The 26,813-nt window shown below is 54.2% G+C and overlaps 1 protein-coding gene across 6 annotated transcripts in view; it reads left to right on the plus strand.

The window, feature by feature from the left end:
* The window catches only part of BRD4 (bromodomain containing 4), a 93,956-nt gene that overhangs the window by 60,738 nt on the left and 6,405 nt on the right, over nucleotides 1–26,813 (plus strand). For all 6 annotated transcript variants that reach the window (XM_080798878.1, XM_080798877.1, XM_080798879.1 and 3 more), the window contains 11 exons: nucleotides 993–1,128; nucleotides 2,550–2,839; nucleotides 3,537–3,899; nucleotides 5,228–5,356; nucleotides 11,650–11,859; nucleotides 12,743–12,942; nucleotides 13,282–13,577; nucleotides 14,598–14,708; nucleotides 24,088–24,140; nucleotides 24,255–24,627; nucleotides 25,296–25,883. In XM_080798878.1, coding sequence (XP_080655004.1) covers nucleotides 993–1,128; nucleotides 2,550–2,839; nucleotides 3,537–3,899; nucleotides 5,228–5,356; nucleotides 11,650–11,859; nucleotides 12,743–12,942; nucleotides 13,282–13,577; nucleotides 14,598–14,708; nucleotides 24,088–24,140; nucleotides 24,255–24,627; nucleotides 25,296–25,883 — 2,749 coding nt within the window. The remainder of the gene's footprint in view (nucleotides 1–992; nucleotides 1,129–2,549; nucleotides 2,840–3,536; nucleotides 3,900–5,227; nucleotides 5,357–11,649; nucleotides 11,860–12,742; nucleotides 12,943–13,281; nucleotides 13,578–14,597; nucleotides 14,709–24,087; nucleotides 24,141–24,254; nucleotides 24,628–25,295; nucleotides 25,884–26,813) is intronic.

Here is a 26,813-nt window from a genome sequence, read left to right on the forward strand (position 1 = left end):
CATTAAAAAGTCCATTTGGGTGATGTAAATGGTCAGGAAGGAGCCTACTAAAATGTAGTTGTGCAAAGGTGTACTCAAATTTCAATGTGAGAGAGGGTGTGCTGGGGCCCACTGCATCTCAAACTATGGACATGACCACTGACAACTGGTGGCCATAGAATTGAATGTCCCCTGATCTCACATGTAGACCTGAAAGTCACTTCTTAACCCCGTTAGCCAAACCTTTTGGCTCGGCTGTGCCATGAAGCCAGATCATTTGTTTACAGTTCAGACCACAGATGTGATTAAAACCAACCCTTTCATATAGAACGGCTCTGGAGGGAGACCCTATACAGAACTCAGCTTTTGGCCTCTGCTGGTGTAGTGGGTAAAATTGCCCAGAAGAGATGGGTAGGTGAGTTTCTTGAAGTTTACTGTGTTTTTTTAAAGTCTTAGCTCCCACCACTAAGTTTAAGTGACATGTGCACAGAAAAGATTCTCGGGTTAGAGCTGAGTGGGAATAGCATGTCGTAGATGAGGCAACAAAGTGGGGACCCATAATGCAGTTCAAGATAGGCATGGCCCCGAGCCCCGATGAGCTGCCTTGAGGGTACACTGGGGAGCATTATCAGAACCCTGCTAATGTATCTGTGGCAAGAAATCCTGTGTAATGCAAGTATTTATAGTGAAGTTGAATTGTGTCAGAGGAGGGCTTCTGTCAGTGGTTGGCAGGGCTTGTTAGATACTTAAGGCATTAAGATGGCTTCTCAGGCCAGAGCTTAAAAGATGAGAGGGAGGTGCAGGTGGATGGGTGCTGGTTCAGGCACATGAGCCTTCGTGATATCTGGTGGTGTAACTGTTGTGGCCCTCGAGGGTTCAGATCGGGAAGGAGCCCGACTATGATACTTGATGCTTTGGAGCAGGGAGTGGGTGGCACAGGGTGGGGAGCTCTTGCTCCATCTGGAGAGGTGGTGAGGGCTTTCTGATGCTCACCCCTGTGTCTCCTTTTCCAGCCTGGAGATGACATAGTCTTAATGGCAGAAGCTCTGGAGAAGCTCTTCTTGCAGAAAATCAATGAACTGCCCACTGAAGAAACTGAGATCATGATAGTCCAGGCAAAAGGAAGAGGACGTGGGAGGAAAGAAGCAGGTAGGGTACCTCCAGTGCGCTGAGCACTGTTGGCCTCACACTGAAACAGCAAGGACATTGGCTTTCCTGTTCCCCAGTCTTTGGTCCTTCTCCAGGTTTGGAGGGGGCAGGAGGGGAGGGTACTCTTAGTGTTGGACACGCCCTAGAGGGTCACTTGACTGGGTGACCTCCCACAAAGTAGAAATAATTGGGCCCTGCCTTTTGATTGACTTTGGTTAAAAAGAAAGTGTAAATTTTGCAAAGCATCTTTAAGTTTTTTGAATTCTTCACTCCATTTTAGAGAAGAGAAAATTTGGCCAAGGGCAATTTTAATTAATAATCCCTATCTTGGAACCTCAAGGTTGGTGATTTGAAATATCTTAAGATGCTTATGTCAGAGCCAGGCCTGCCTTATGATGCTGCTGAAGTCGTGAAGTCGAAGTGAAGCCCTCCACTCTTTGCCCCTGTCTCTTAGCCTGACACAGGATCTGAAGGCCAGCTGGCGGGGGGACAATGAAATGTTTCTGTCTAGGAAAAGCTCTAACAGCTGCCTTTTGCATCTTGCCGTCCTCCGCTCTGTGCTGAGGTGGCCCATGCTGTGAGTTATTTGCTTCTCTCCACAGAGGGCTTTCACCTGGCTTCCCACCCTGCTCAGAAGTGATGACTTCATGGGAGCAGAGGTGCTTGGCTGGATCCCAGGCAGTGCTGAGGGGTAGCCAAGGAGAGGTGGTCCTGAGGGTCACCCCTTAGCTGTGGATCCGGCTAAGAGGTGTCCTGTATCCTTAACATCCAGGAGTCCTGCCCTTGTGGCCTGGGACCAGGAGTTTGGTCTGCACATGGGACAGACGCCGGGCATTGTGTATTTGGGCTCATGCGCACAGCTGCAAGGAGGCAGTCTGAGCCGGTCACAAAGGGCAGCAGCCGTCCAGCCTCCTCCTGCGGCTCAGGGAGGTGGAAGCTTGCCAGTTTCCAGAAACCTTGGCCAGGGCTCCCGATGCTGGCCCCTTGCCAGAATTGCTTACTCAGGAGGCAGCGCTTCTGGGAATGAGGACAACTCTATCCAAAAGCGCCAAGGAACATTTTTCCGCTCTCCATCTACCGTCCTGGTGCTAACTCTCAGCATGTGTTTCCTGCTCCTTTGGCCCAGGCCTCTGTGCTTATGAAGGCGTCTTTGTGCCTGATTTGGGACTTGAAGCCAGGATGCCTCAGGAACTGTGGAATGCAGTGTGCCACTGCTCTCAGACAACCTGAGGGCAGGTGGACCAGTTTGGCTGAGGTCTGGGGTGTTCGAGTTACTCTGTCTCTAAGGCTAATAGTCACCGTGACAGTGTGTGCCATGCCCATGCAGATGTGTGTTCTCCACATGTGACAATGTTCCCATAAGTTCAGCCAGCATGTGTCGGGCCCAGCATCTAACCACGTGTCCCTTTTATGATTGATAGGGACAGCAAAACCTGGCGTCTCTACGGTACCAAACACAACGCAGGCATCGACTCCTCCGCAGACCCAGACCCCCCAGCAGAACCCTCCGCCCGTGCAGGCCACACCTCACCCCTTCCCTGCAGTCACCCCAGACCTCATCGTCCAGACCCCCGTCATGACAGTGGTGCCTCCCCAGCCACTGCAGACACCCCCACCGGTACCCCCTCAGCCACCACCCCCACCCGCGCCAAACCCCCAGCCTGTGCAGAGCCACCCACCCATCATCGCGGCCACCCCACAGCCTGTGAAGGTGAGCATCCTGTGTTTGTGTGTGGCCCAGCCCAGTTGCTGGCGGGCTCCTACCACCTCAGCTAGCGCTCCTTCTCTTGTCTTCTCCATAACAATGAGGCTGGCAGGAGACAGTCACTTGTCCCTGCCACTGCTTCATGCAGAGCCTGGCCTGGTTCTCCAGGCACTTGCGGGTGTTTTCTGGGGGGATTGTATAGTGTTTTTAAGTCACGGCCTCGAATCTGCTGCCCTGCTGGCCCACAGATTCCAGAGTTGAGAACCACCTCCCAGGGGCTTGCTGACCTCCTCTCCCGTATTTCTCATGTAGACTGTGCATATTTGCAGATGGTGCCTAAATAGTCTCTAAAACAAGCCTCCTGTGTGGGTGGGGGGCAGTGTGACGAGGCTTGGCCCTGAATGACTTCCCTGGCATTAAGTAGGAAGCTGTTCTGTAGCTTTCTTTGGGCTCCAGTGAGTGGATTCTGCACTTTGGTATGTGCTTCCTCGTGCCCCTGGCCGGGGTCCTGTCCCAGCTGCAGAGCAGAATGGTGGGACAGGGTCTGTTCTTGCCTCAGTCTTTCACCCATGGAGTTACTTTTGAGCCCCATCCCCCAAGAATGTTGGAACCCTAGAAAGGACCTGGCTTCAGAAGTGACCTGAGGGCCACCTGTGCCAGCTGCCACCTGTGACGACGCTTGTTGCACGTGTGCTCTTGGCAGACAAAGAAGGGAGTTAAGAGGAAAGCGGATACTACCACCCCCACCACCATCGACCCCATTCATGAACCACCATCACTACCGCCAGAGCCTAAGACCACCAAGCTGGGCCCCCGGCGGGAGAGTAGCCGGCCTGTGAAGCCCCCCAAAAAGGATGTGCCCGACTCACAGCAGCACCCAGTGCCAGATAAGAGCAGCAAGGTCTCGGAGCAGCTGAAGTGCTGCAGTGGCATCCTCAAGGAGATGTTTGCCAAGAAGCACGCAGCCTATGCCTGGCCATTCTACAAGCCTGTGGATGTAGAGGCGCTGGGTCTGCACGACTACTGCGACATCATCAAGCACCCCATGGACATGAGCACGATCAAGGTAAGCAGATGCCCCTCCCAGAGCTGGGGGTGGGGCTTCCTGGGACAGAGAAGGGCAGAACCTCCCAGGCTAGTCTAAGAGGAGGGCCCTAGCCTTGGGCTCTGCTGAACTGTGCCCTAGTAGCTTCTCTCCTCCTCAGCTCAAAGAAGTCCTGCGCCCCCTGCTGGGAATTGTGGAGACAACCTCCAAGACCGAGTGCTTGGGCATTTTCTTCTCAGACAGCACTGCTGCCCCCTTGTCTAGGGACAAGCCCTCTGTGACCTTGGGTCCCACTGTCCATAGGCACCTTGCACAGTAGATGCTCCAGGACCGATTGAGGGTTAGTGACTTTGCCAGGCTCTGTTATGCAGGGGGCCTTGATGTCACCTCTCTGTAAGAGGCACACAGTGCTGGCATTTTCATTGTAGTATTATTTTGAGACCGTTTTGATTATGTTTGTTTGTTTTATTTTTTATTTGTATTTTTTTAAAGATTTTATTTATTTATTTGACCAAGAGAGAGAGATCACAAGTAGGCAGAGCAGCAGCAGCAGAGAGAGAAGAAAGCATGCTCCTTGCTAAGTAGAGAGCCTGACGTGGGGCTCGAGCCCAGGACCCTGAGATCATGACCTGAGCCGAAGGCAGGCACCCAACTGACTGAGCCACCCAGGCACCCCATGTTTGTTTATTTTAAACTGTTTTGCATTTTTATTTGGGAGTGGAATAAGCCTGCCAAACATGGGATAGGCGGTGGGGGCACAGTGCTTGTAGGCCCCCCGACTTTTTTTTTTTTTAAGATTTATTTATTTTAGAGCACGTGAGCGTGTGGGGAGGGGCAGAAGGAGAACGGGGAGAGGGAGAGAGAAACTTTAGTAGCCTTCTAGCCGAGCGTGGAGCCCAACTTGGGGCATGATTTCATGACCTGAGGTGAATCCAAGAGTCAGACACTTAACCATCTATGCCACCCAGGGGCCTCTGGTTGTGTTCCTTTTCAGTGTCCTGTCCTGTGTCATCAAGACAAGTGTATGGCAGGTCAGAACTGGTCCTAGTCCTCCCCTTACAGTCTGGCTTAAGCTCTGCCTCCATTTATTCTGTGTCATCTTTCCCCATAGCCCATCACAGTGACCAGGGTGGGTGGGGTTGGCGTGGTAGCAGGGCATTTCCCAGCCCCGAGATTTGCTCTTGAGTGTTTCCTTGTCCACTTGACGTAGAGAAGAACTAAGGTGTTCGTGACCTCTCCTCTGCTCCACTGAGAAGCCAGCTTGCTCCTACAAACAGCTCTCCTGGAGTCACATCCCCATTGGAGCAGGGGCAGACATAACCAACAAGGGACCTGTCTTGTTTTTTCAGTCTAAACTGGAGGCCCGTGAGTACCGTGATGCTCAGGAATTTGGTGCTGATGTCCGATTGATGTTCTCCAACTGCTACAAGTACAACCCTCCTGACCATGAGGTGGTGGCCATGGCCCGCAAGCTCCAGGTGAGGTTCTGGGGAAGCTCTGAGCGCAACATCCTATGGTAGGCAGGCTGGAGTCCTGGGTAGGCCAGATCTCCATGGACCTTTGTTTTATATCTTTCTTTTGCTTTGGTATGATGCCATGTTGTTTTGAAGATGGGCTCAAGTCAGGATGACTTGTCATTTTACATTGAGATTATTTCATTATAATTAAAGCAGGGTGGTTAGTTTGGGTCTTGGGTACTTGGGGTTTTGTTCTGGGGTGTCCCACTGAAAGTCCCCCGCCCAGTAACTGCATTTCGCTGCCCTTGGCCAAGAAGAATGCACGTGCTGTGAATGGCCCAGTGTGTCTCCACAAAGCAGACCTGTCTCACATTGGTGGATGACACTCTTATAAGCAGTCAGGTTGACAGAGTTGTGAGCTGAGGTAACTGTTTGCCTGTGGACACTTCTTCACCGGAGCCTTGAAGTCTTTCGCCTTCTTGCTGTAGGATAGCCGCTTGTTGGCATTCTGGGAGGCCACATTTCCCTTATGGTTGTCGCTGGGGATTGTGGCACCTTCAGGTTGAGCTGGGCGGTGCACACGGTCAAGCAAGTGTAGGTGGAATGGAGGGCAGATGACCACATAATGTATGAACTAACTTCATTTTGCTCCATTTAAAAAAGGAAAAATGTACCCAAATTTCAGCAGTGCTTATCTTTGGGTAGAGAGATCAAGGGTTAAGAATTATGGAGAATTGGTGGGGCACCTGGGTGGCTCAGTGGGTTAAAGCCTCTGCCTTCAGCTCGGGTCATGATCCCAGGGTCCTGGGATCGAGCCCCGAATAGGGCTCTCTGCTCAGCGGGGAGCCTGCCTCCCTTCCCCCCACTGTCTGCCTCTCTGTCTACTTGTGATCTCTGTCTGTCAAATAATAAATTAAAAAAGAAATAATAAAAATAAAAAATTTAAAAAAATAAAGAATTATGGAGAATTGGGGCACCAGGCTGGCTCACTCAGTGGAGCCTGCCACTCTTGATCTTAGGGTCATGAGTTTAAACCCTACACAGGGTGTGGAGATTACCAAAGGGAAAAAAAATCTCTTAAAAATATGGAGAATAGGGGTGCCTGGGTGACTCCATGGGTTAAGCCTCTGCCTTTGGCTTAGGTCGTGATCTCAGGGTCCTGGGATCGAGCCCCACATCGGGCTCTCCGCTCAGCGGGGAGCCTGCTTCCCTGTTTGCCTGCCTCTCTGCCTACTTGTGCTCTCTCTTTGTGCCAAATAAATAAATAAAGCCTTTTAAAAAGCATATGAGAATAAAATCTATATTTAAGACTTTTATATAATTTTTCTTTAAATTCTTTAAAATTACACATATAAACAAACATTTCCGGCCTTTTCTCCCCAAGACCCTGGGTTGCTCCTGCCCACAGCCAGGGCAGGCCTCGGGCTGGGTTACCTGCCATCACAAGGGGGCAGACAGTTTGGTTGGAGCCCAGTGCCAGTTTGCACATCTCCTGTCCTATTCCTACCTGAAGTCTGGGTGAGCGGTGATTTCCTCACACCTGGGTTTCCTGGCCATCTGTGGAGTGCTTCCAGGGCAGAAGTGAGGACTTGCCTTTGGTAATCTGTGGATCTGTTCTGCTCAGAGGCTGCCTGAGCCCTGTTGCTCACCTGCCTCCTAATGCTGTTAGCTCCACATGTCCCAGACTCACCATCATAGTGTCTCCTACCTCCACACACTGTATCCAGGGCGTGGTCTTTCCTTTTCCTTCACTTGGCCCGTGGTCTGGGTCTTGGGCCACCTTTGGTTCGAAGGGTGTGTCCTGAAGTTCTTATGGTAGATTAAAAAAACTTATTACTAGTATGAACCTGGCTGTTGTTAATTTAATGGCACACCCAGCCTCAAACGTTCTTACAGTTTCTACTGTTTGTTTTTGGTCTTATTTTCGCTGAGGGTTTTTTTTTTTTTTTTCTTTTTTCCGGATTGGGGGGGGGGTGACTTTTAATTTGGTGCTCTCTGATTTCTTCACAAAGCTGCCCTTTGTTTACTTCTGCATTTCCCATCCTTAAAGGAGCTCAGACTTTATAATTTTATGTCAATTCTCATATGTGGCCACCAGGTGGCAGTAGTGCCCTCAGATCTGTCTTCAACTTCCTCTTGTGAAGACTGGGGAAAGGGAATAGCTTTTGCCCAGATTTATACCCATACCCTTTATTTGCCCTCTTGCAAACAGCTAAACCAAAACAAGTTCTCTCTAAGCGCCAAGATTGCTATTCTGAGCTACTTTACTTTAAAAAGAACAGAAAAGAGAATCCTCTAGTATATTCTAGTGCGCTCTCTCCAATTTCTGTGCCTGTTTCAAGTGTTTTGGTTTTGGTTTTTCTTTGTTTTTCTCCTGGGAGTGGCATGAACATGGCCCAAACATGCGGTTTACCCTTAGCAAGAACGCTGAGCTGTTTTCCATACAGTACCCTTTTTCTCGACATTTTTGTTCCAGACACCAGGCTGGACTAGATGAGGTCCTTGCCCTGAAAGAGGGTGCATTTCAGGCAGGGGCAGTGCCTGGGAGCCATTCGGCACGGGGCTGCCTCTGCCCCTAGCCTGCTTTGCCCACCTCAGGGTGGGTTGCAGTGTTACTGGAAGTAATGTCACTTCTCCATTGCCACAAGGCAGGTGAAGGTATCTGCTTCAAGTGCAGAGTTGCTGTGAAGGGCTTCTTGTCTGGAAGGGAGTTGCTGTGCTTGTGGCATTTCAGGCTTTTTCCTCTTCTCGAAGCTTTCCTGGATCAGCATGCTTTAGATGGCTAGATTGTCCAGAAGGGAGGAGGAGCAACAAAGTCCCTGTCTTTGTTTGCCTCTTTAAGAGGTGTTAGACCTGCCTCCTCTTAAGTAGATTGTGTTCAGGGACTGAGATTTACCTGAAAAGTTATATGGAAAATGATCCACTGTGTTTTCTTCTTCTGGTCTCTAAAGTCCAGGCCTTTAGAAAAAATTCACATCCCACCACCTGGCAGCCACGGTCACAGAGACAGCCAGGAGTGTCTGGACTCAGGGTTGCTTCGGCCCAAGGGTGACTTGGGCTAAGGCCTGCCAGCCTACCTGGTAGGCCCAGAGCTGCTGGTGATACTCACCACTGCTGTGTCATGAAGTGAGGAGTCACTTAGGATATTTGGTACTCATGTAGATCACCAGACTTATATTTCAAGGAAAAGTGCAAATTCAAGGTGGTATACAATTATTTTTAAAGCAAGGAAAAATGAAAATTGTATTGGGATATCCTGCATTAGATCTCAGAGGCAGGAAGCTTTTGAGGTGTGCGTAAATGTATGTGTCTGGATGTCCACTCATGGCTGCATCTCCAGCATCTGGCACCTAGTGGCCTGCCACTGCCTGCATTCTCCCCACCACCACCCCCATCCCCATCCTCTGGGCCTTGGTATGCCCAGGTATGGCCACGCCCCACAGCCACATCCAGACTTGGCCCCTCTTGACCTTTGGGCACTCCAGCAGCTGGCTTAACTAGAGGGGTCGTGGAGTGTGCTTCCCCATGAATCTGATGCAGCCCAGAGTAGGTGACCTTGTGAACATTCTAGCAAGAGGAGAGGCATGCCCTGAAACCAGCGTGCCTTGCTGATTGATGCTTAGAGTCTTGGTGTGGGTGCAGGTGATGGCATAGGTGGGAGAGCTGGCTCCACCTGGAGACCTTACCAATCCTAGTGTGGGAGGCTGAGCCCCTGTTCCCCTAGAGAATGCTGGTTGTTGGTATTCACTGCCCCTCACCAGCACTGTCCTCCCTCACAAGACCTTCGGCCAAGGTACGTTTCATTTGGTTTTGGCATCCTCTTGCCTGGCTGCACACCCTTTCCACCCATTCTCCAGCTGGCCACCGGGATGAGCACCTGGATTCGTGAGTCACACTTTTCTCTCCTTAGAGCCATCCTTGCTAGATCTCTGTAGCTGTTGGCATCATGTCTCCCACTCATCCTGAGCTTTCAGGTTTCTCACAGGCTTTCTGCCACCCCCTTTTTGTTTCCACCTTAACACTTAGAGCACTTTACAACTTTTTACGTTCACTCCTTGAGGGCAGGGAGCACATCGTTTGTGTTTACCATACAACAGGCCCCGGCAAGTGCCAGCCTATCTGAGCCACTTGGGAAGGTTCTTCTGCAGTAGCCTTCGGCTCACTGGCACTCAGACCAAAGTACATGTCCCAGGATGTCCCCCACTGGAGCCAGAGCAGATGGGAGGAGGACAGGTCTTGTAGCTGGGCGTGTCCAGGAAGCCAGAAGCCCCAGCTTGCAGGCCCTGCAGTGCTTTCCCATCCAGCCCACCTGGCCTCCCATCTTGTGCTCTTTTCTGTTTATGGTCTTGGAATGGCAGGGCTAGAGTACCCTTGAAGTGGAAGGAGGCCTCAGGGTGAGTTCTCTCCCCGCGCCCTTTCCACAACAGCCACAGCGTGTTGGGGAGCAGCAGGATGTCCTTGTGGCAAGGGTAGTGTTGCAGCTGGCAGGAGAGGCTGGGTGTACGTAGATAAGTGGCATGAGGCAGCTCCCACCTAGTAAAGGCTCATCTCCCAGCAACACCGAGTACTTGGCCATGCTTCCCTCTCTCCTCCCTTGGTGTGGTCCTGACACGTCAGGCACACTCCTTTATCCTGCCCTTTGCCCATATCCAGGGCACTGTGGGGCACGTCTCCTCGGCAGCCTGGGCAGTGACAGTCTCTGCTCATCCCCTGGGTGTGTAATTCTCCATTGCCCTCAGACCTGCTTCAGAATTTATTTCTGTGTGAATTAAAAAGGCATTACCTTTTCAGTACTTAGTCTGGTAGCAGAACCATTTAGATGGCAAAGTCTAGGTTCTCACCTTACTGGGAGGAGGAGCTGCCTTGAAGGAGGCTAAACCGGGTGGAGGGGACAGCACTGCAGTTGTTGACAAACCTACTCTGTTGCCAGGGTCACCATTCCCAGCTGCCTTGGGGCGGGGAAACCTGAAGCTGTTTTTCTAGAGATATAAGGAGAGGTTTCTAGGGCCAGCTCTGTCAAGTGTACCCTAGTTTGTTTGACACAGCAGCTCTGGAGCTTGCTCCCGCAGCCCTCTTGGGCCATGCTGCTCCGAAGTATCGACTCACACTTGGGGAAGGCCTCCCTCTTACAGGAGGTGACATGTTGACGAACGTTTTCCAGGCTTAAAGCAGGTCTTAACATCTTGCTGGGAAGGTGGCTGTGTTCCCTTCACTGCTCTCCTCTGTCCTGAGTCATTACTGGATTTATGGTCCCAGAGCCCTCAGGGTAGGAAGGGACCTACTAGTTGGCTGATGAGGCAGCACAGACGGACCCACGTGCCCAGGCGGAGCTGTTGCCCCCAGGCTTTGTGACCCCATGTGGAGTCCCATCAGATTCTTGGGTCTTAGAATTGGAAGGTCTCAGTCTCCCATCAAGGGATCCTGTGCTTAATAGCCCTGGGACCTTTGCTTGGGTCACTGGCACCTCACAAGACTTAACTCCCTCCTGCAGCCCATCCTCCGGATCCCCCATAGCCATTCTCCTATACTTTCCCACTTTGGCAGGGCATGCCCTGGAGACACCTCAGCCAGTGGGATGGCTCTGCGCAGTTAGATGCCCATGATCTGAGGAGTAGGGAGGCGGATGCAGATGTGCCCGCTGTAGCAGAGGCTCAGTCGCCTCACTGGCCATTGGCTCCGTGCCAGGCACGTTTACTGCAGGGCTGGGCCATTGCATGTGCTGTTTCCTTTGCCTGGAATGATGTCCAGAACTATAGAACGCACCCACTTCCTGCAGGAGGATGACCCCGAGGTGTGTAGAAGCTCCTATCCTGTTTACTGCTGTTGCTTGGTGCCCGGCCCTGGCATCCAGAAGGCTCCCTCAGGAAGTGCTGAGTAAGCACCGACCTGATGAGAGCCTTAGGGCACTCTTTGTGGGTCCCTCCCTTGACCTGTCATCTATCTCCGATCCCCAAGCAGCCACCCTCAGTGGGCCAGCTGCCTCCTGTGACTTGGGTCACATGTACATACCTGGGCTGTCTCTCCTGGGGAATGGGGGCCAGGCCATGGCAGGAGCATATTTCTTTTCAAAGTGAAATTTGTGAGGAGTGTTGAAAGAGCTGGCAAGGGGCCTTGGCCCACCCCTTGCGTTAGTGGGCAGGGTAGGGGGGGTCACCATCAGCCCAGCCCTCTTTGACCCTCCTGCTTACTTCCTCTTGAGTCAACCCTAGCAGCCAAGGAGGCTGTGGTGACGCTGAGCCACATCCCAGGCAGCCCCCTGCCACACATGCCTGGGCACCTGGGAGCCCTCATGGGCATGGCTTCTCCCCCACCAGGATGTGTTCGAGATGCGCTTTGCCAAGATGCCAGATGAGCCAGAGGAGCCTGTGGTGGCCGTGTCCTCCCCGGCGGTGCCACCCCCCACCAAAGTGGTGGCCCCACCCTCGTCCAGCGACAGCAGCAGTGATAGCTCCTCTGATAGTGACAGCTCCACTGATGACTCTGAAGAGGAGCGAGCCCAGCGGCTGGCAGAGCTCCAGGAGCAGGTGAGGATGCAGGCGGCCCCATTCGCAGTCCCCCTGAATCCATGGACTGGGCAGTCAGTCTCTCCCCACAGGTCTCCATGACATGGGGAGTTCCAGCAGGAGCAGGATTCCCACTGGTCCCCCTGTGCTGGGTGCACATGCATTCTAAACACAGAGTTAACCTTTGAGCAGTGTGAAGCCGCCTGTGCTTCAGAAATCTGTGTATAATTTTTAACTCCCCCGGAAAACTTAAGCAGTAATCTGCTCTTGACCAGAAGCCTTACCTGTAACATAGTCGATTAGCTTATGCTTTATAGGTTATGCTCATTATGTACTGTATTCTTAACAATAAAGTAAGCTGTTAATAAATGAAGAAAACGTAAGCAGTAGAGGATACGCTTACAGTATTGTATTGATTGTAAAAAACAAACAAAACAAACTACATATAAGTTGACCTGCATAGTTCAAACCTACGTTTTTCAGGAGTCAATTGTACATACATAGGTGTTTGTTGGGGAGATGTGGCTGTTCTCTGGGTAGAGGTGAGGCTTCTAGACCCTTCCAGTATCTGGGAGGAGGAGCCAGAGCCAGGATATCCATCTCTCCTGGGGCCCTACAGGCCAGAGATCAGGCCTTAGTAGCCACCCTCCTAGGCACCCTCCTTCTGGATGGCCATAGAGCTCGGTGTTTCCCAGCTTGGGCAGCTCCCCTGGCAAAGAAGGACACTGGCCACCCTTGGAATCTGGGTGGGCATGGGCAGTTTGAAAATTTGGTGAGGCAGCAGGTCACGAGGCTGAGGGCCAAGCACTCTCCCTGTGCTCCCCCTGCCCCACTCCCTTACACCTGAGGGTGTACACAGAGACCAGGATGATGGGTGTGTGTGTCTTGCTTGTCTGTTCCACAGCTCAAAGCCGTGCATGAGCAGCTTGCAGCCCTCTCCCAGCCCCAGCAGAACAAACCAAAGAAAAAGGAAAAAGACAAAAAAGAAAAGAAAAAGGAAAAGCACAAAAAGAAAGAGGAAGTAGAGGAGAATAAGAAGAGTAAAGCCAAGGAGCTTCCTCCTAAAAAGACCAAGAAAAATAACAGCAGCAACAGCAATGCGAGGTCTGTGCCTCCTCAGTTTACCTTGGGTGGGGACCCCTGCCTGCCCTGATGGGTAGGGAGGCCGCCTCTCTGCCCTTTCCTCTGGGATGGATCTTTGGCACCCACTGTGTTTGGGAAAGGAGGGAGGAGGATAGCAAGTTGCATGGAGTGGAAGGCGAGGACCAGGGCATGGTTTGCAGTCTGTCACCAACAGGTGCTCCTGATAACAGCCTCCCCTGTTTCCCTTGAAGGCTTCTGGGTGGGGGTGTGGAAGCTGTCCACCAACCCCCAAGTGGAGGAATGGGTGCCTGGCTTTCCCAGGACACCCGTACCTCACATTCCTGCATCGTCCGTTCGTAGCAAGAAGGAGCCAGTGCCCATGAAGAGCAAGCCCCCGCCGGCATACGAGTCGGAGGAGGAGGACAAGTGCAAGCCCATGTCATATGAGGAGAAGCGGCAGCTCAGCCTGGACATCAACAAGCTCCCTGGTGAGAAGCTGGGCCGAGTGGTGCATATCATCCAGTCTCGGGAGCCCTCCCTCAAGAACTCCAACCCTGATGAGATCGAGATTGACTTCGAGACTCTGAAGCCGTCCACCCTGCGAGAACTGGAGCGCTACGTGACCTCTTGTTTGCGCAAGAAAAGGAAACCTCAAGGTGCTCTTGGGCTCCCCAGGGTGGGGGAGCAGGGTGTGTTCTAGCCATCCCAGCCGAGAGGGAGGAAACTAGCCACAGTTCGCTTTGCCTTCCACACATGGCCCTCTCCCTTTGCAGGCTGTTTTTCCAATTATAAAAGCTGTGTCCTAAGCAAAGAAATCTCGGGGGGGTGGTGACATTGCCCTGGACCCTGGGCTGTGGGTGCCTCCTGAGTGGTACCGACCTGGGTCTCCACCTCCCCCCGCCCGTGCACCTCAGCAGCCCCTTCCCGGAGCAGCACTGTTCTTACTCTTGCCGCTGAGCCTCCCCCAATGCCAGCTGCTCCCCCTGCTGCCGCCTCTTTGCAGTAGGCTCGGGGGTGGGGGAGGTCAGGAGGAAGGATGGTGTCGGTCAGTATTGTCCTGCCTGCTGTCCGCTCCACAACATTCTGCCAGGCAGCTCTTTCCTGTTAGAAATGCCTTGTCTTAGCTCACAGCTTTTGTCTTAAGACCAGTAGGACTTAGGATCCACGTCAGAATGTGATGCACAGCCTCTCTCAGCCTGGACTGCTTCCTGGTGTTCTCAGGCCCCTCCCTGGGGTGCTGCCCAATGACGTTCTGCCCTCGGTCTACATGCCGAGGTGCTGGGGACTCCTGGGACTCTTTCATGTCTTACTTTGTCCTTGCTGTCATGTCTCCTTTGGGTCGCCTTCACCCACTGCCTGAGAAGTAGCCGAGGGAGCCCCGGCAGTTGCTCATGTTAGGGAATCCCCTCCTGCCTTTTTTGGATTCTCTGAGGAGCCCAGCACAAGGTATTCTGTGGGGTTGCTTTAAAATGCTGGTATTCAGCCAAGTTTTGGCTGATGTGCAGTAGGCTAGCAGTTTACCATGGGGAGCTACGGGACTGGCAGCAGCCCCCCTGGCTCACAAGCCACTGACTCGCTGCTGGCCCTTCTTGTAGGCTGTTGGGGTGTGTCTGTGGCCAGCGGCAGCCTCCTAGATCAGGGCCCTGCCTGACTCTGTCCCTGTTGCTTTATTACAGCTGAGAAAGTTGACGTGATTGCTGGCTCCTCCAAGATGAAGGGCTTCTCGTCCTCGGAGTCAGAGAGCACCAGCGAATCCAGCTCCTCTGACAGCGAAGACTCCGAAACAGGTTAGGTGTACTTCCTTCGTGACTCGTCGCGTTCCTGCCTGTGTCAGGCTTAGTCATGTGTTCAGGCTGCTAGAGACCAGAGATGGTGGTCCTAAGAACTTTCTGGGCGCCATGGTGACCCTTTCCCTGGGGCATCCTGCACCTTGAGGAGGAGTTGCTGAAGGTATTGACACTGCACAGTCCTGGGGAGCTTGGGGGCTTGCTGGTGAGGACTTTGGGTATTGGGGCCCAGGTGGTGGCATTGACCTTAGTGTGACTCTGCTCAGTCTTACAGTCTTCCCGATGTCTCAGTCGCATGCAGCATGGCTGTTTCAGGTGATGTGCTTTTGCAGATGTGGCGCAATCTGCTATCGGCTCTGCTGTCACCCGGGCTCAGGGCATTACCTTTCTCCCCAGAGGGTGCTCACAGCTGCACTGGCTGCTCCTTAACTGTGCATGCACTTGGACCAGCATGTCTTGCAATCTCTAACGGTTCTTCTGTCCATGTTTCATGGGCCTGCACGTGTGCCCCCTGGTGCCCTAGCAGAGCGCCACATACCCCCCATGCCCCGAAGCCTGAGCAGCAGCTTCCGTGTGGGAGGTGGGAGTGAGTAAGGGCAGGCAGAGATGCTGAGCGCTGCATGGTGGTAGGGAGAGGAGCTTTTCCTCCAGATGTGTACTTTCCTGATTATTCTCGGGGAGCAGGCAAGTGCTCACACTGGCCCGGAGGAGAGGCTAGAGAAGAAGCCTGGCGCCCAGCCTGTGTTGTGAGGTGGAGCTGGCCACGTGTGCCTGGGTGAGCATGGTTGCCCCTGGGCAGGTCTACTCCATCAGCTGAGCCGACAGTCTGCAGACCACTGGAGAGCCAGCTCTGGGGCCTTAGGCACACCCCTCCAGGCAGGTTGTAGTATGAGTATCCACAGTGGGAAACGTGTTTGGGCAACAAAGACCTCTGGTGTTTTCTTTCATAGATCTATTCCCTCTCTGGCATTGTATTCTTAACTGGAGATAAACAGTAAGCCCCACTTAATCAGTTCATGAAAATAACGTGATCTGATCATGCCAAGGAAGTGTGAGGATTGCTCACCCTGCCTCCGATCAGGGAAGCGGAGGATGGGAGGGCTTCTGGGCCTTCTCATTCTTCCTTGTTACTTTTATGGTAAAGGGCACCAAACTTCCCTAGTGGGTTGGAGGGCTGCCTTGGGGTAAGCTAAGGGCTTCTCCAGGACTCCAAATTCTGTAGACTACCTCATTTCCAGGGGGTTCAACTGAGACTCATTAAGCTATATTCTGTATTTATTGAGCTCTGTTGTATGCAGAGACAGCTGTGGGCAGTTTGCGGCCTCCTGTCTTCATCCTTTGTCCTTTTCTTCCTAACCACCCCCCCAACCATGGCTTTTTAATCTGTCAACCAGCAGGGGGCGCCACAGCCCATGCCTGCCAGGGAGGGCTGGCCCCAGGCCAGGGCCCACTGCCCTCAGTAGAATGAATGGCCATATTCTTGGGCCCAATTAGCATTCCTGGTGGCCACTGACTTCTCACTTTCGGTGCCAGCCACGCCTCGGGTTTGCTATTGCCCTGGGCTTTTGCACCTCCTGCAGTCCCTAGCAGGCTGCTCCTACTAGGGGTTTCATAGTGTTTTCTCCTGAGGATCTGTGTGGCCAAAAGAAAACCCCAAAGGTTGGAATTGGCAGGGGACCTAAATGTTAAAAACAGTGCGGTTTGGCCCAGGGCAGACTGTTTTGGCCCCATGGTGGCACCCGACCATCAGGTCCTGATGGCAAGTCTGTAACTTTGGCCTTTGTTCCTGATCCCCAAGCTCTTCTTTGGGGTCATGGTGGCTTGAGGAGGGAGTTCTCCCGAGCTCCTAAGTGCCCTGCACCCACCTCTTGCCTTGTGCTGTGGGATGGCTGTGACGGCATCTTCGGCAGCTCTGGACTGCTGAGATTATTTTTCCCTTTTTGTCCCCCCTTTGAAAGAAATGGAAAGATTGTGCAACAAGTAATCTGAGAGTCCTGGGAACAGCTGTCTGGGCGGGAAGGAGGGTGAGATTTACAGTCTCCCAGCCGCCAGCCTTTAGGCTCCCAGGCTCCAGTGATTCGGCCCCAGTGGCTTGCTCCGTTGCTTCCGGCTCATCCCTCTTTCCAGGCGCCCTCCCGACCTTGCGTCTTGGGAGGCCCCCATTTGTCTTCAAGGTCCTGGCTTTTCCTTTTCCATCTGTGTGCCCTGGAGAGTTTTGGTGTAGGTCACCTGAGCGCTTCTACCCTGTGCTTATGCCCTGGGGCTCAGACACTGTCAGCCCCAAAGTGGGAGCTTGTACCCCTGCACCACTGAATGCAACCATCCCCCACCCCATCCCACACAGGAAACTGCACTCACTTCTAAGGCAGCTCCTCCAGCAGCTGCTTGAGCTAGGTCCCTGGAGCTAGGCAGCCGTGATTTCTGTGACCAGTTAGTGGGCATAGAGCAGGGTGGGGGGCACTGAAGGTATTTTCTTTGGTCTTTTGGGACTTAATTGTTTTGCCCTCCTCATTCTTGTGTTTCCATTTGGACCGGAGCCGAAATTCCTGAAAGAGCCTATTTTTGTCACTTGTAGTAAGGGTCATTTCTGCTGACAGGGCCTAGAGACATGAATCACCAAAAGAAACCAAACAGGCATGAAATTGGGGCTTGATGGGGATAGGGGGTTCCATAGACCCTTCCTGGCCTCTCTTCATAGATAAGGATGCTGTGGGCTCCTCAGGGCATGGGCCTGGTCTGTAGGGCCCAAGCTGTAGTTCAGGAAGGTGATGCCCCCACAGTTGGGGATTGGGGGATGGGGAGGTGGGTTGGATTTCTAGCTGCGTTCCCAGGCCATCATGTATGCTGTCTTGCCTGCCCGCATGCCCAGAAGCACGCTGTTGGCTGGTCCTGGCATGTCCTCCAAACCCAGCTATTGCTTGGGTTGTGGTCTTTTGTTGAGCTTCAGTTCTGGCTGATGACTGAGTCTGCTTCAGGGTTTAGTGCTCGGATAGGATGGGGGATACAAATGCCACTTTTTCATGGCCATCCCAGGTGGGCTGTGGGCAGAGCTGTGGCCTCCCCCGCGTCACCCGTGCTGGGATCGTGTCTGCCTGGCTCGTGGGGCCAAGAGGGATGTCCTCGGACTCTTTGTCCAGCCTTCCACTCCATCACATTGCTGATGATGGACTCTTTCCACATGCCATCCACAGGTCTTCTGGGCGGGGTGGACACAGCTCATGTTCCTCTTAGGAGCACACCCTACCCCAGCTACCAGGGCTGGGACAGGTTCAGGGAGATAAGGGCATTGCTCTTGGATTTGGGCCTGGTCTTCTAGTTGCAGTGGGAGCACACTCCAGCTATTTTAGTCTCCTTGTTTCCCTTTCCCAGGATTGGAGCATGTGGGTGTTTCTTAATAGCTCCAGGGGAAAAAGGAATGCTTGATGTTTTGGAAAGATTTGAGCCGGAAAGTGCAGGCAGAGGCCATGGGGTGTTCTTCCCAGACAACCAGCCTCAGCTTCCGGCCCCTGGGGTCTTTGAGGGACTGGGTCCCAGTCCCATCTTGGGGCTTGCTGCTGCCTGCTCCAAGGGTGTGACACTTACTCTTGGGAAAAGGGAGAGGCCCCTGGTAGGGGTGGGGGTGGAGTGGAGATAGGAGGAGACCTGGAGGATGGGACTATAGCTGGTTTGCCTGTACTGTCAGGTGACCCCTCATACACCCATATGCAGGGGTCGCAGCTGGAGGGACTCTGGGGCTTCGTGGGCAAGGGTGAGCCTTGTGGAATGTGCCCTGAATGGTAGGCCGGCCGGTGGGTGGGTTTTTCCCATGCACATACTTGAAGACCATGGGAGTGCAGTGTTGGTTGCATCCGTGGCTCTAATAGGGGCATCCGCTCTGCTGTGTGGGTGGGAATGGGCCCCACGTCCCTCCCCCGCCAAGGGGAAACACATTCGATGCCCTGGGAAAAGGAGGACAGCTTTGCTCCTCGGCCTGTCTTCATTTTATTTTTTTCCCCGGTGATAATTCTCCAGTTATACACAGTGTGTATAATTGCTTACTCTTTTTATAATTTGAGTGTGTTGTTTTTGTTTTGGAGGGGTTGTTTTGGTGTTTTTTTTGTTTTTTGTGGTGATGGTGGTTTCTTGGGGTTTGTAGGAATGCAGAAATGAGGCTGTTTGCTGGAGATCCTGTACTCCAAAGCCCCTTTCTGGGGGATTTTCTTACCTCTGTCTAGGTCCTGAGGAAGGGCTGGCATCACTTGCATGAGGTGGACAGTGTGCAGAAAAGCAGATCCAGTGGGGATAGGCTTAGAGTCAGGGGTGCCTGATGGGTGTGGCACACCTGGCTGGTCTTCAGGAGTGATGGCAATTAGGGCAGGCAAGGGCACCTTTCACGTTGAAAGACCTTTAGGAAAGGAAATGCCAGCCTGCGCTCAGGGTGCACATGGAACTTGTTACTGGAAGCAGCTGTTCTGTATAGAAGCATAAACAGGGCCCTGGGTGGTTTTGGAGACATATGCCGGAACTGTGCCCGTTGTAAAAGGAAGGTGGGTCTGTTGCCACCTGTGGCTGGCCAGGCAGGGGGCAGGGCTCCTAAGCTCCAGCGCTGTTCTCTCGTGCCCTGTCAGCTGGCAGGGCACAGGAGGCTGCCTCGGTCTGTGGTTCTTCTGTTCTTGTGACTTGAATGGTACATTCCACACCATTTCTCTCACACTGGTTTCTCTCTCCCTCTATGTAGGTCCTGCCTAATCATTGGACACGGACTCTTAATAAAACGGTCTTCAGTTCCAGATTCCTTCCCAGCAAGCTATAGCTTAAGTCCATTTTCTTCTGTGAAAGGGACAGGACTCCATCAAGTTATGGAATTCCTCAGAGCCCTGGGCCTGTCCCCCGGGGTGGATTAGTCATGTCCAGCAGTACACGCCTAGTCCCGCCTCCGGGAAGGCTGCCTGCTTGGCTGGCCACCCGGGCCTCCTGTGTAAAGACTGCCTGGCTGTCCTGCCCAGCTTCCCTGGTCGTCTGGGGTCTTCGGGGTGGGTGGCATCTCCCAGCGGGTGATGACAATCCCCCCTGCACACACATACATGTGGTGCTGCTCCGTGTGCAAGGCCCCATCACAAGTATGTTTTCTCTCTTCATCCCTCCCTCTTTGTCTGAATCCTGACCACTTTCCTCCTGGACCTTAAAATGGTGTTAGGCCAGGGAAGGTCTCCATTCAGCCTAAGGAAGAATACTCTTAACATCTAGAGTTTTCCCCAGTGAGGAACAGGGGCCTTCGGGGCAAGCCTGGTTGGGCCTGGAAGCTCACGGGGCTGTCCCTCAGCATGCCCTCTCTCTGGTGGCTTGTGAGGCTCCATCAGCTGGAGGCTGTCACCAGCTACAGCTGACTCCCAGGCCCCTGGAGTCTTCCTTCTGTTTTCATTGTTCCCATTGTTGCCTGTTGGGCATTTCCCCAGCTTTTTTGGCCTCTTCGCCTAAAGTCACAGAGGGGAAAGTACCTCTTGGGCTGCCTCCCTGTCCTTCCCAAGTAATCAGAAGCAGGCTGCAGTGGTCAAGAGCTGCTTTCAGGAGGGTCCCTGCCAAGGGGCACTTGAGGAGAAACAACTGTACAGCCAGCTGACCTAGCCCTTGAGTCCATGATTCCTGTCCCCAGCGGGGTGGGGTGCTGGGCTAGGGATAAGAAAGGGCTCTCAAACCCAGAGCACTGGACCAGTCTGTAGTGAGGCCATCCAAGCCCTCGGGCCTGCTCCGTGCGCATCTCTGAGGGGTGTTGGCAGTGCAAGCTCCCTCCCATTCTTCACTGCCCTAGAATAACGACAGCCTGAGGGGCTAGGGCCACCGGGGTGGCCGCATCATCCAAGCCCTCTGAGAGGCGCTGAATAGGATTTTTTGCTCTAAAAATAAATAACGGCCCTTTTTTGGTCATGAATCCAGCATTTCAGCAGAAAACTGTCTGACGAAAAGTCCCCTAAGGAACAGCATCTGTGTTTCAGGGAGTGCTCCCCCCCCTTTTTTTTAAAGTGTAGTTTGTGTGTATTTCTTCAAGGCCTATAGCAATTTCCTGGCATCTTGGAGCCTGCCTTCCGGAGCTGGAAGCAAATTTGAGGACGTGTAGTTCACCATCAGCAGGCCCTCGGGCACTGGCCACCTCCTGTGCAGAAACCCTGGGACCCTTCCTCTGGGCTTTGTGTTCTAGATCCAGCCCCTCCAGAGCTTCCAAGGCCCTGCAGTGATGTTTGCAAGTTCCTTTGGCCAGTTGATTTCCAGTCAAGCTCCATTTGCCAAACAGACTATTTTGAGCTGCCCTTTGGCCTGTGCCTGATGTGTTCCCAGTGCAGCTCGGCCTGGCTGGAGCCAGGGGGCTTCATGCCCGGAGATTCCCACAGGACAGTTGGGAAGCTGTTGGCATTGTCTTTCTGGGAAGATTCTGCTGTCTTGGAACAAATGGCAGCCTGGATTCCCACAGTGTCAGGCTGTGTGCTGCCCCACCCCTTCCCACACTCGTGCATACCAGCTATAGCCACAGGCCAGCTCTCCTGCAGGGTCTTTGCACCCTTTCTGTCTGTGGATCCTGGCCTCCTTGCCCATGGGGTTTCCATCTGTCAGGGAACTTGATCTTTAGACTTGAGCCGGCACCTGTGCCCAGTGCCCCAGTAATAGAGCAGAGAGCGCAGTACCCATTCCTTATTGGCAGCCTCCTGTGTGCGGGCAGGGGGACATGCCAACTGGGCCTTGACACACCAGCTGGCCTGCAGGGGCCTGAGGAGTTGCTGTAGGAGGGGTGGGTGGCCTGTGCCTCTGCCCTGCCCTTACTCTCTCAATCCTGTCTCCTTCCCTTGATTGGGGGTGGGGGAGGGGCGGGAGGAATCAGTGTTTTAATCACATTTTACAAAAAAACGTTTTAATTCTTTGTACAATTATCATCCTATGTAAAGATTAAATTTGTGTTGAGTTCAAGATTTTCATGGAATAAAGATCACACAGTACTTGAGGCCATCTTCATGTAACCCTTTCTAGAGAGTTTTGTGTGGGGTGTCTTGGGGCTGGTGTGTTGTGAAGCTGTGCACTTCCTGTCTTGTCTTCATACCAGTAACTCCGACAGGAGGCTCGGGCCATGTGAGCCAGATGCAGCTGTCCCAAACAGGCTCCAGCACCCCTTGGTCCCCACTGCCGGCCGCTGCAGTGTCCTCTGGTCCTAGAGGTCTGCTGTATACCTCCCACTGGTTCTCCCAGTCTGTGCCTGCCCCCTTCTCACCAGCACTTCCTCATGGAGACCTGGATCTGGGACACTTTCCAAGGCAGCCGTTCTCTGGAGCTGCTGGGACCCTGCTGCATTTTGTCCCGATGAGTGTTCATGTGGGCCTCTCTGTTCCCCCGCTGCGGGGAGATAGTGAAGGCTCAGAGCCACCATCCCTCCTTTATGGTGGATAAAACAGTGCTTTCCTTGGGGCCATGAGAGGACAGGCCACCCCAGCTGTCTCCCCACAACATGGTGTCTTCTCCTGGTCAGACTTTACCATTGGCCCCTTTCTTACTCCAGTTTCCAATCACCCAGTCTCCCAAAAGCCTGCCCAGTGTGTGAGCAGCTGTTCCAGCCTGCCTCGAGCTTCAGCGTGTGTTACTGGAATCTGCTGGGAGAGGTACCCATCCTGGAGGGACCCTCGGCCCCTTCCTCTTGCTCCCTTCAGCTCAGTGGCCTCTGTATACTGTGCTTTCCCCCAGCGCATACAGGGTCCTTTTGGTCCTGGGCTTCCCACCTCTCTAGTTCAGTGTGCCTCCTTTACCCCCCAGCTGCCAGCCCCATGGCCCTAATCCCGCAAGTCACTCAAACTGTCCCCTTTTATATGTCCTACCCACAAGAGTGTTCCTCTCACCTGGTTTCCTGCTGTGACCAAAAGTGCCCTGAACCCTGTATCCTGGCATTGCCAGTGTCCAGGTTTGAGGCTGGGCATATGGTTCGCGTGTCCCAGACGTCCTCGGTTGCTGCCATTTGTATGAGGACGTGTGTCTGTAGCTTCTGAGGTCTGTGTCACACTGTCTTGTCTCTTGCATGGAGTGGTGAGCTCTCGCAGGGCATGAGGTCCCTTCTCATCCCTTTTGGTAGCGCACTGTACGCTGTGGCTGTGCACCTCACAGAAGCTTAGCCCGGCCCTCCGTGAAGCAGCTGCAAGTGGAGGTAGCAAAGCATGTGTCCTCCCAACACCAGCAAGAGCCGGCGCCCTGGCAAGGAGCTTAGGGAATGCCAGGCAAAGCCATGAGGTGTCTCTTGGTGACAGGAATTCAAAAGGCACCATGGGTCGCACCTCCCACCTGGTTGGTGACTTCATCATTTCCTAGCCCACGAGTACTACTTGACTGGTTCTCCTCTCCCTCTCCGGGGTTTGCACACCAGCCGGTATTGGTGAGGGGCGAACACCTGGCAAGAGATGGTTAGCACAGATTTGTGGAGCTGGTGCCGGGGTGGGCGTGTGCTGGCTCCTGCACATTCTCTGCAGGGCAGGCCCACCCTGGATGCGTCCACGCGATGGCAGCAACCAACCATCAGCCCCTGAGGGACCAGGGCACACACGGCAGGGAGGGTACCTGCAGTGGCTGTGTCCCAACACGGGGACTTATCAGAGGCTGGTCTCCCATGAGGACGGGGGTACTGATTGGTGGCCTCCTTTTGCTGCTGGTGGTAGTGGGCACCTTCCCTATTTCCTGCTGGTCATTCCTGGGAGATCAGCCTGTTTCCTTCCGTCCCGCCCTCCCCACAGTGCGCGCTCTGCGGCCAGGCCTCTTGGCGTGGGTCAATCCCGCTGCGCACTCTCACCCCCAGTTGTACATCTCTGCTTCCCCTGGGAGGATGGGAAAGAGCCCGCATAGAGGGCAGTGCAATTGGAGGCTACCATGCTGTTACTCTGTAGCTGTGTGACAGGGGCAAGTGCCTTAATTTCTCTTTGAGTCTCACTTGGCTAATCCATCAAATGGATGTGATGATTTCTAATGTCACGATTGTTCCACAGCAAAGCGTGCTGGGGGGCAGACACTTGGGTCACCATAGTGGCGTCTGACCAGCAAGTAGGGAGAGATGCTGGGCAAGGAGGTGTCTGTAGCTCAGCTCTCAGTGTACCCAGGTGTCATCCTTTCATGGAGCCAGCTGGTGGTCTGGAAATTGGCAGGGAGGCTTTTCACTATGTCCCCCCTAGGAAAAGCGGCAGGCAAATGTGTAGGTGACACCCCACACGTTTTCCCTTTTCCTGAGACTGGCTCCCATCCCAGACAGAACCCAGCTACCCGCCCAGTCACCATCACCGACCCTTCTCCTGAACTTACCCTGTGTTTTCTCCTTGCTCTGCCTCCGAGGCCAGCTAACAGTCCTCTCCCCCATAGCCTCACCACCTTCTCTTTCCCTCTGCAGAGATGGCTCCGAAGTCAAAAAAGAAGGGGCACCCCGGGAGGGAGCAGAAGAAGGTACGTGGTCTCAGGGGTGTCCTCCAGCAGGTGAGCAGTGGCCACCTGCCCTCGTGGGCCCTGAGGGTACCCAAGTGTGTGCCACCTGCCTGACACCAGCCTGTCTGTCTGCAGCACCATCACCACCACCATCAGCAGATGCAGCAGGCCCCGGCCCCTGTGCCCCAGCAGCCCCCGCCGCCGCCCCAGCAGCCCCCGCCGCCTCCACCTCCACAGCAGCAGCAGCAGCAGCCCCCGCCCCCGCCGCCCCCACCTTCCATGCCGCCGCAGGCAGCCCCCACGATGAAGTCCTCGCCTCCGCCCTTCATCGCCGCCCAGGTGCCCGTCCTGGAGCCCCAGCTCCCAGGCAGCGTCTTCGACCCCATCGGCCACTTCACCCAGCCCATCCTGCACCTGCCGCAGCCTGAGCTGCCCCCCCACCTGCCCCAGCCGCCCGAGCACAGCACTCCACCTCATCTCAACCAGCACTCGGTGGTCTCTCCTCCAGGTGAGCTGCAGCCACACCTGCTGAGGTGTGGGGAGGCCCCCTTCCATCCTGCTCTTTCACTGTAATAGGCACTCTGGGCAACCTGTGGAACCCCCACCTCGGCTGTAGTTGTCTTGCCTCCCAAGGGGAGGTCAGTGGCTTCCCTGAGCTGTTAAGGACACCGTGAGCCACTGAAGCACAGGCTCTGCTATTTAGTGTCTCGATACTGAAGATACTGACTCGTTTCTTCTGGGCCAAGCATTGTGTGATATGGAAAAAAAGATGTGTGCGCCCCCTTCCTGCCACCACCTCAGCTCCAGGTTGAGGATGGAGATGCTGGGAAGCACACACATACACCCCCACACCCAGCCACACCCACCCCTGGGCGATTCAGGGAAGGCCTACTCTGAGACCTGAAGGGCAAGTGTGAAAGTAGGGAGCAGCTGAAGGGAAGGGAGGAAGGTCGGGTGCAGAGCGCAGGGCAGAATGGCAGCGATCAGGAGCCTAATCCGGTAGACCTTTCTGGAAACTGTTCTTATTCTGGAGTTTGTGGGAAGCAAAAGAGGGCCGAGTGAGATGACTAGTTGGAGGGAAACCGGCAGGAGGTCACAATGGAGCAGGAATGCTGGGCTGGGGTCACAGGGTGCAGAAGCTGTGAGCCTCACCGCCACACCATCCTTTCCTTCCAGCTTTGCACAACGCGCTGCCCCAGCAGCCATCGCGGCCCAGCAACCGAGCCGCCGCTCTACCCCCCAAGCCTGCCCGGCCCCCGGCCGTGTCGCCTGCCCTGGCCCAGCCACCCCTTCTCCCACAGCCCCCCATGGCTCAGCCCCCCCAAGTGCTATTGCAGGAGGACGAAGAGCCACCCGCCCCACCCCTCACCTCCATGCAGATGCAGCTCTATCTGCAGCAGCTGCAGAAGGTGCAGCCCCCCACACCACTACTCCCTTCCGTGAAGGTGCAGTCCCAGCCCCCACCCCCTCTGCCCCCGCCACCTCATCCCTCAGTGCAGCAGCAGCTACAGCAGCAGCCACCGCCACCACCCCCCCAGCCACAGCCTCCGCCCCAGCAACAGCACCAGCCCCCCCCACGGCCCGTGCACATGCAGCCCATGCAGTTCCCTACCCACATCCAACAGCCCCCCCCGCCCCCGGGCCAGCAGCCCCCACATCCGCCCCCGGGCCAGCAGCCACCGCCGCCACAGCCCGCCAAGCCTCAGCAGGTCATCCAGCATCACCCTTCTCCCCGGCACCACAAGTCGGACCCCTATTCAACTGGTAAGTTGGCTTTTGCCCCTGGGCTCTGGGGAGGTTGATGCTGGGCCCAGAATTTTGTCTTTAAGAAGCCAGACTGGTCAGCTCATACTTTCGGCTGAGGTGGATTCAGAGCCCCACCTTAAAAGCTCTGGGCTAGTTGCAGAGGTGGCTGAAGGGGGGTGTCGGTGCTTCACATAGCATTGTTATCTGGGGTTTGTCTTGACTTGTAGCTTGATGACTGGGAACAAGGTCCCCACTCGTCCTTCTCTTGGAACTCACAGGAGCATTACAGTACATCGTGATCCTGCTAGGTGGGGAAGTCAGGGCACACTTCCTGGAGGAGGTGAACAGAGGGTGAGCCAGAGCTAATTTAACAAACAGGGTGGGGAGTGGCATCCAGGCAGAGCAAGGGGCAGGCCTGGGCAGCAGGCGGCTGTTTGGGAACTTGTAGGAACAGGTGCTCTGCTCTCACTGAGGCTTACCTGGTAGGAGTCAGGACCTCATGGGATAGAATTGGGCTAAAGCTGAAAGGTAGCTTGGGTTGTAACCGGCAGCCATTTCCCGTTCCCCGCTCCCTGTCTCCACACTGATCCAGGCTGTCCTTTTTCTGTGTTAATCAGGCCACACCCACTTTCCTTTCCTGGCTCTTATTTTCTAAGTGTCTGTGACCAAACTGTCCCAGCCTCAGCAAGGGAATTGTTCCAGTCAGTGCCTCATGGTGTGGTGACACGTGAGGGTCAGGGTTCAGGCCCCTGGACTTGGCAGTGCAGACCATGTAGCCTGGCTAGGGAGTGCAGGTGCTGCCTGCAAATTGAACAACAAGGCTGTTGATCTTAGGCTGTGACTGCTCTGAAACCTAGCAAAAGCTGCCAGGTGCCAAGTGGATTATTGGATGCCCTGAGCCAAGAACAGCTGGCTGTCCTCCCTGGGAAAGGCTGGTGCTGGTCCCGG

Source organism: Martes martes (assembly GCF_963455335.1).
Source record: "Martes martes genome assembly, chromosome: 1".
NCBI lineage: Eukaryota > Metazoa > Chordata > Mammalia > Carnivora > Mustelidae > Martes > Martes martes.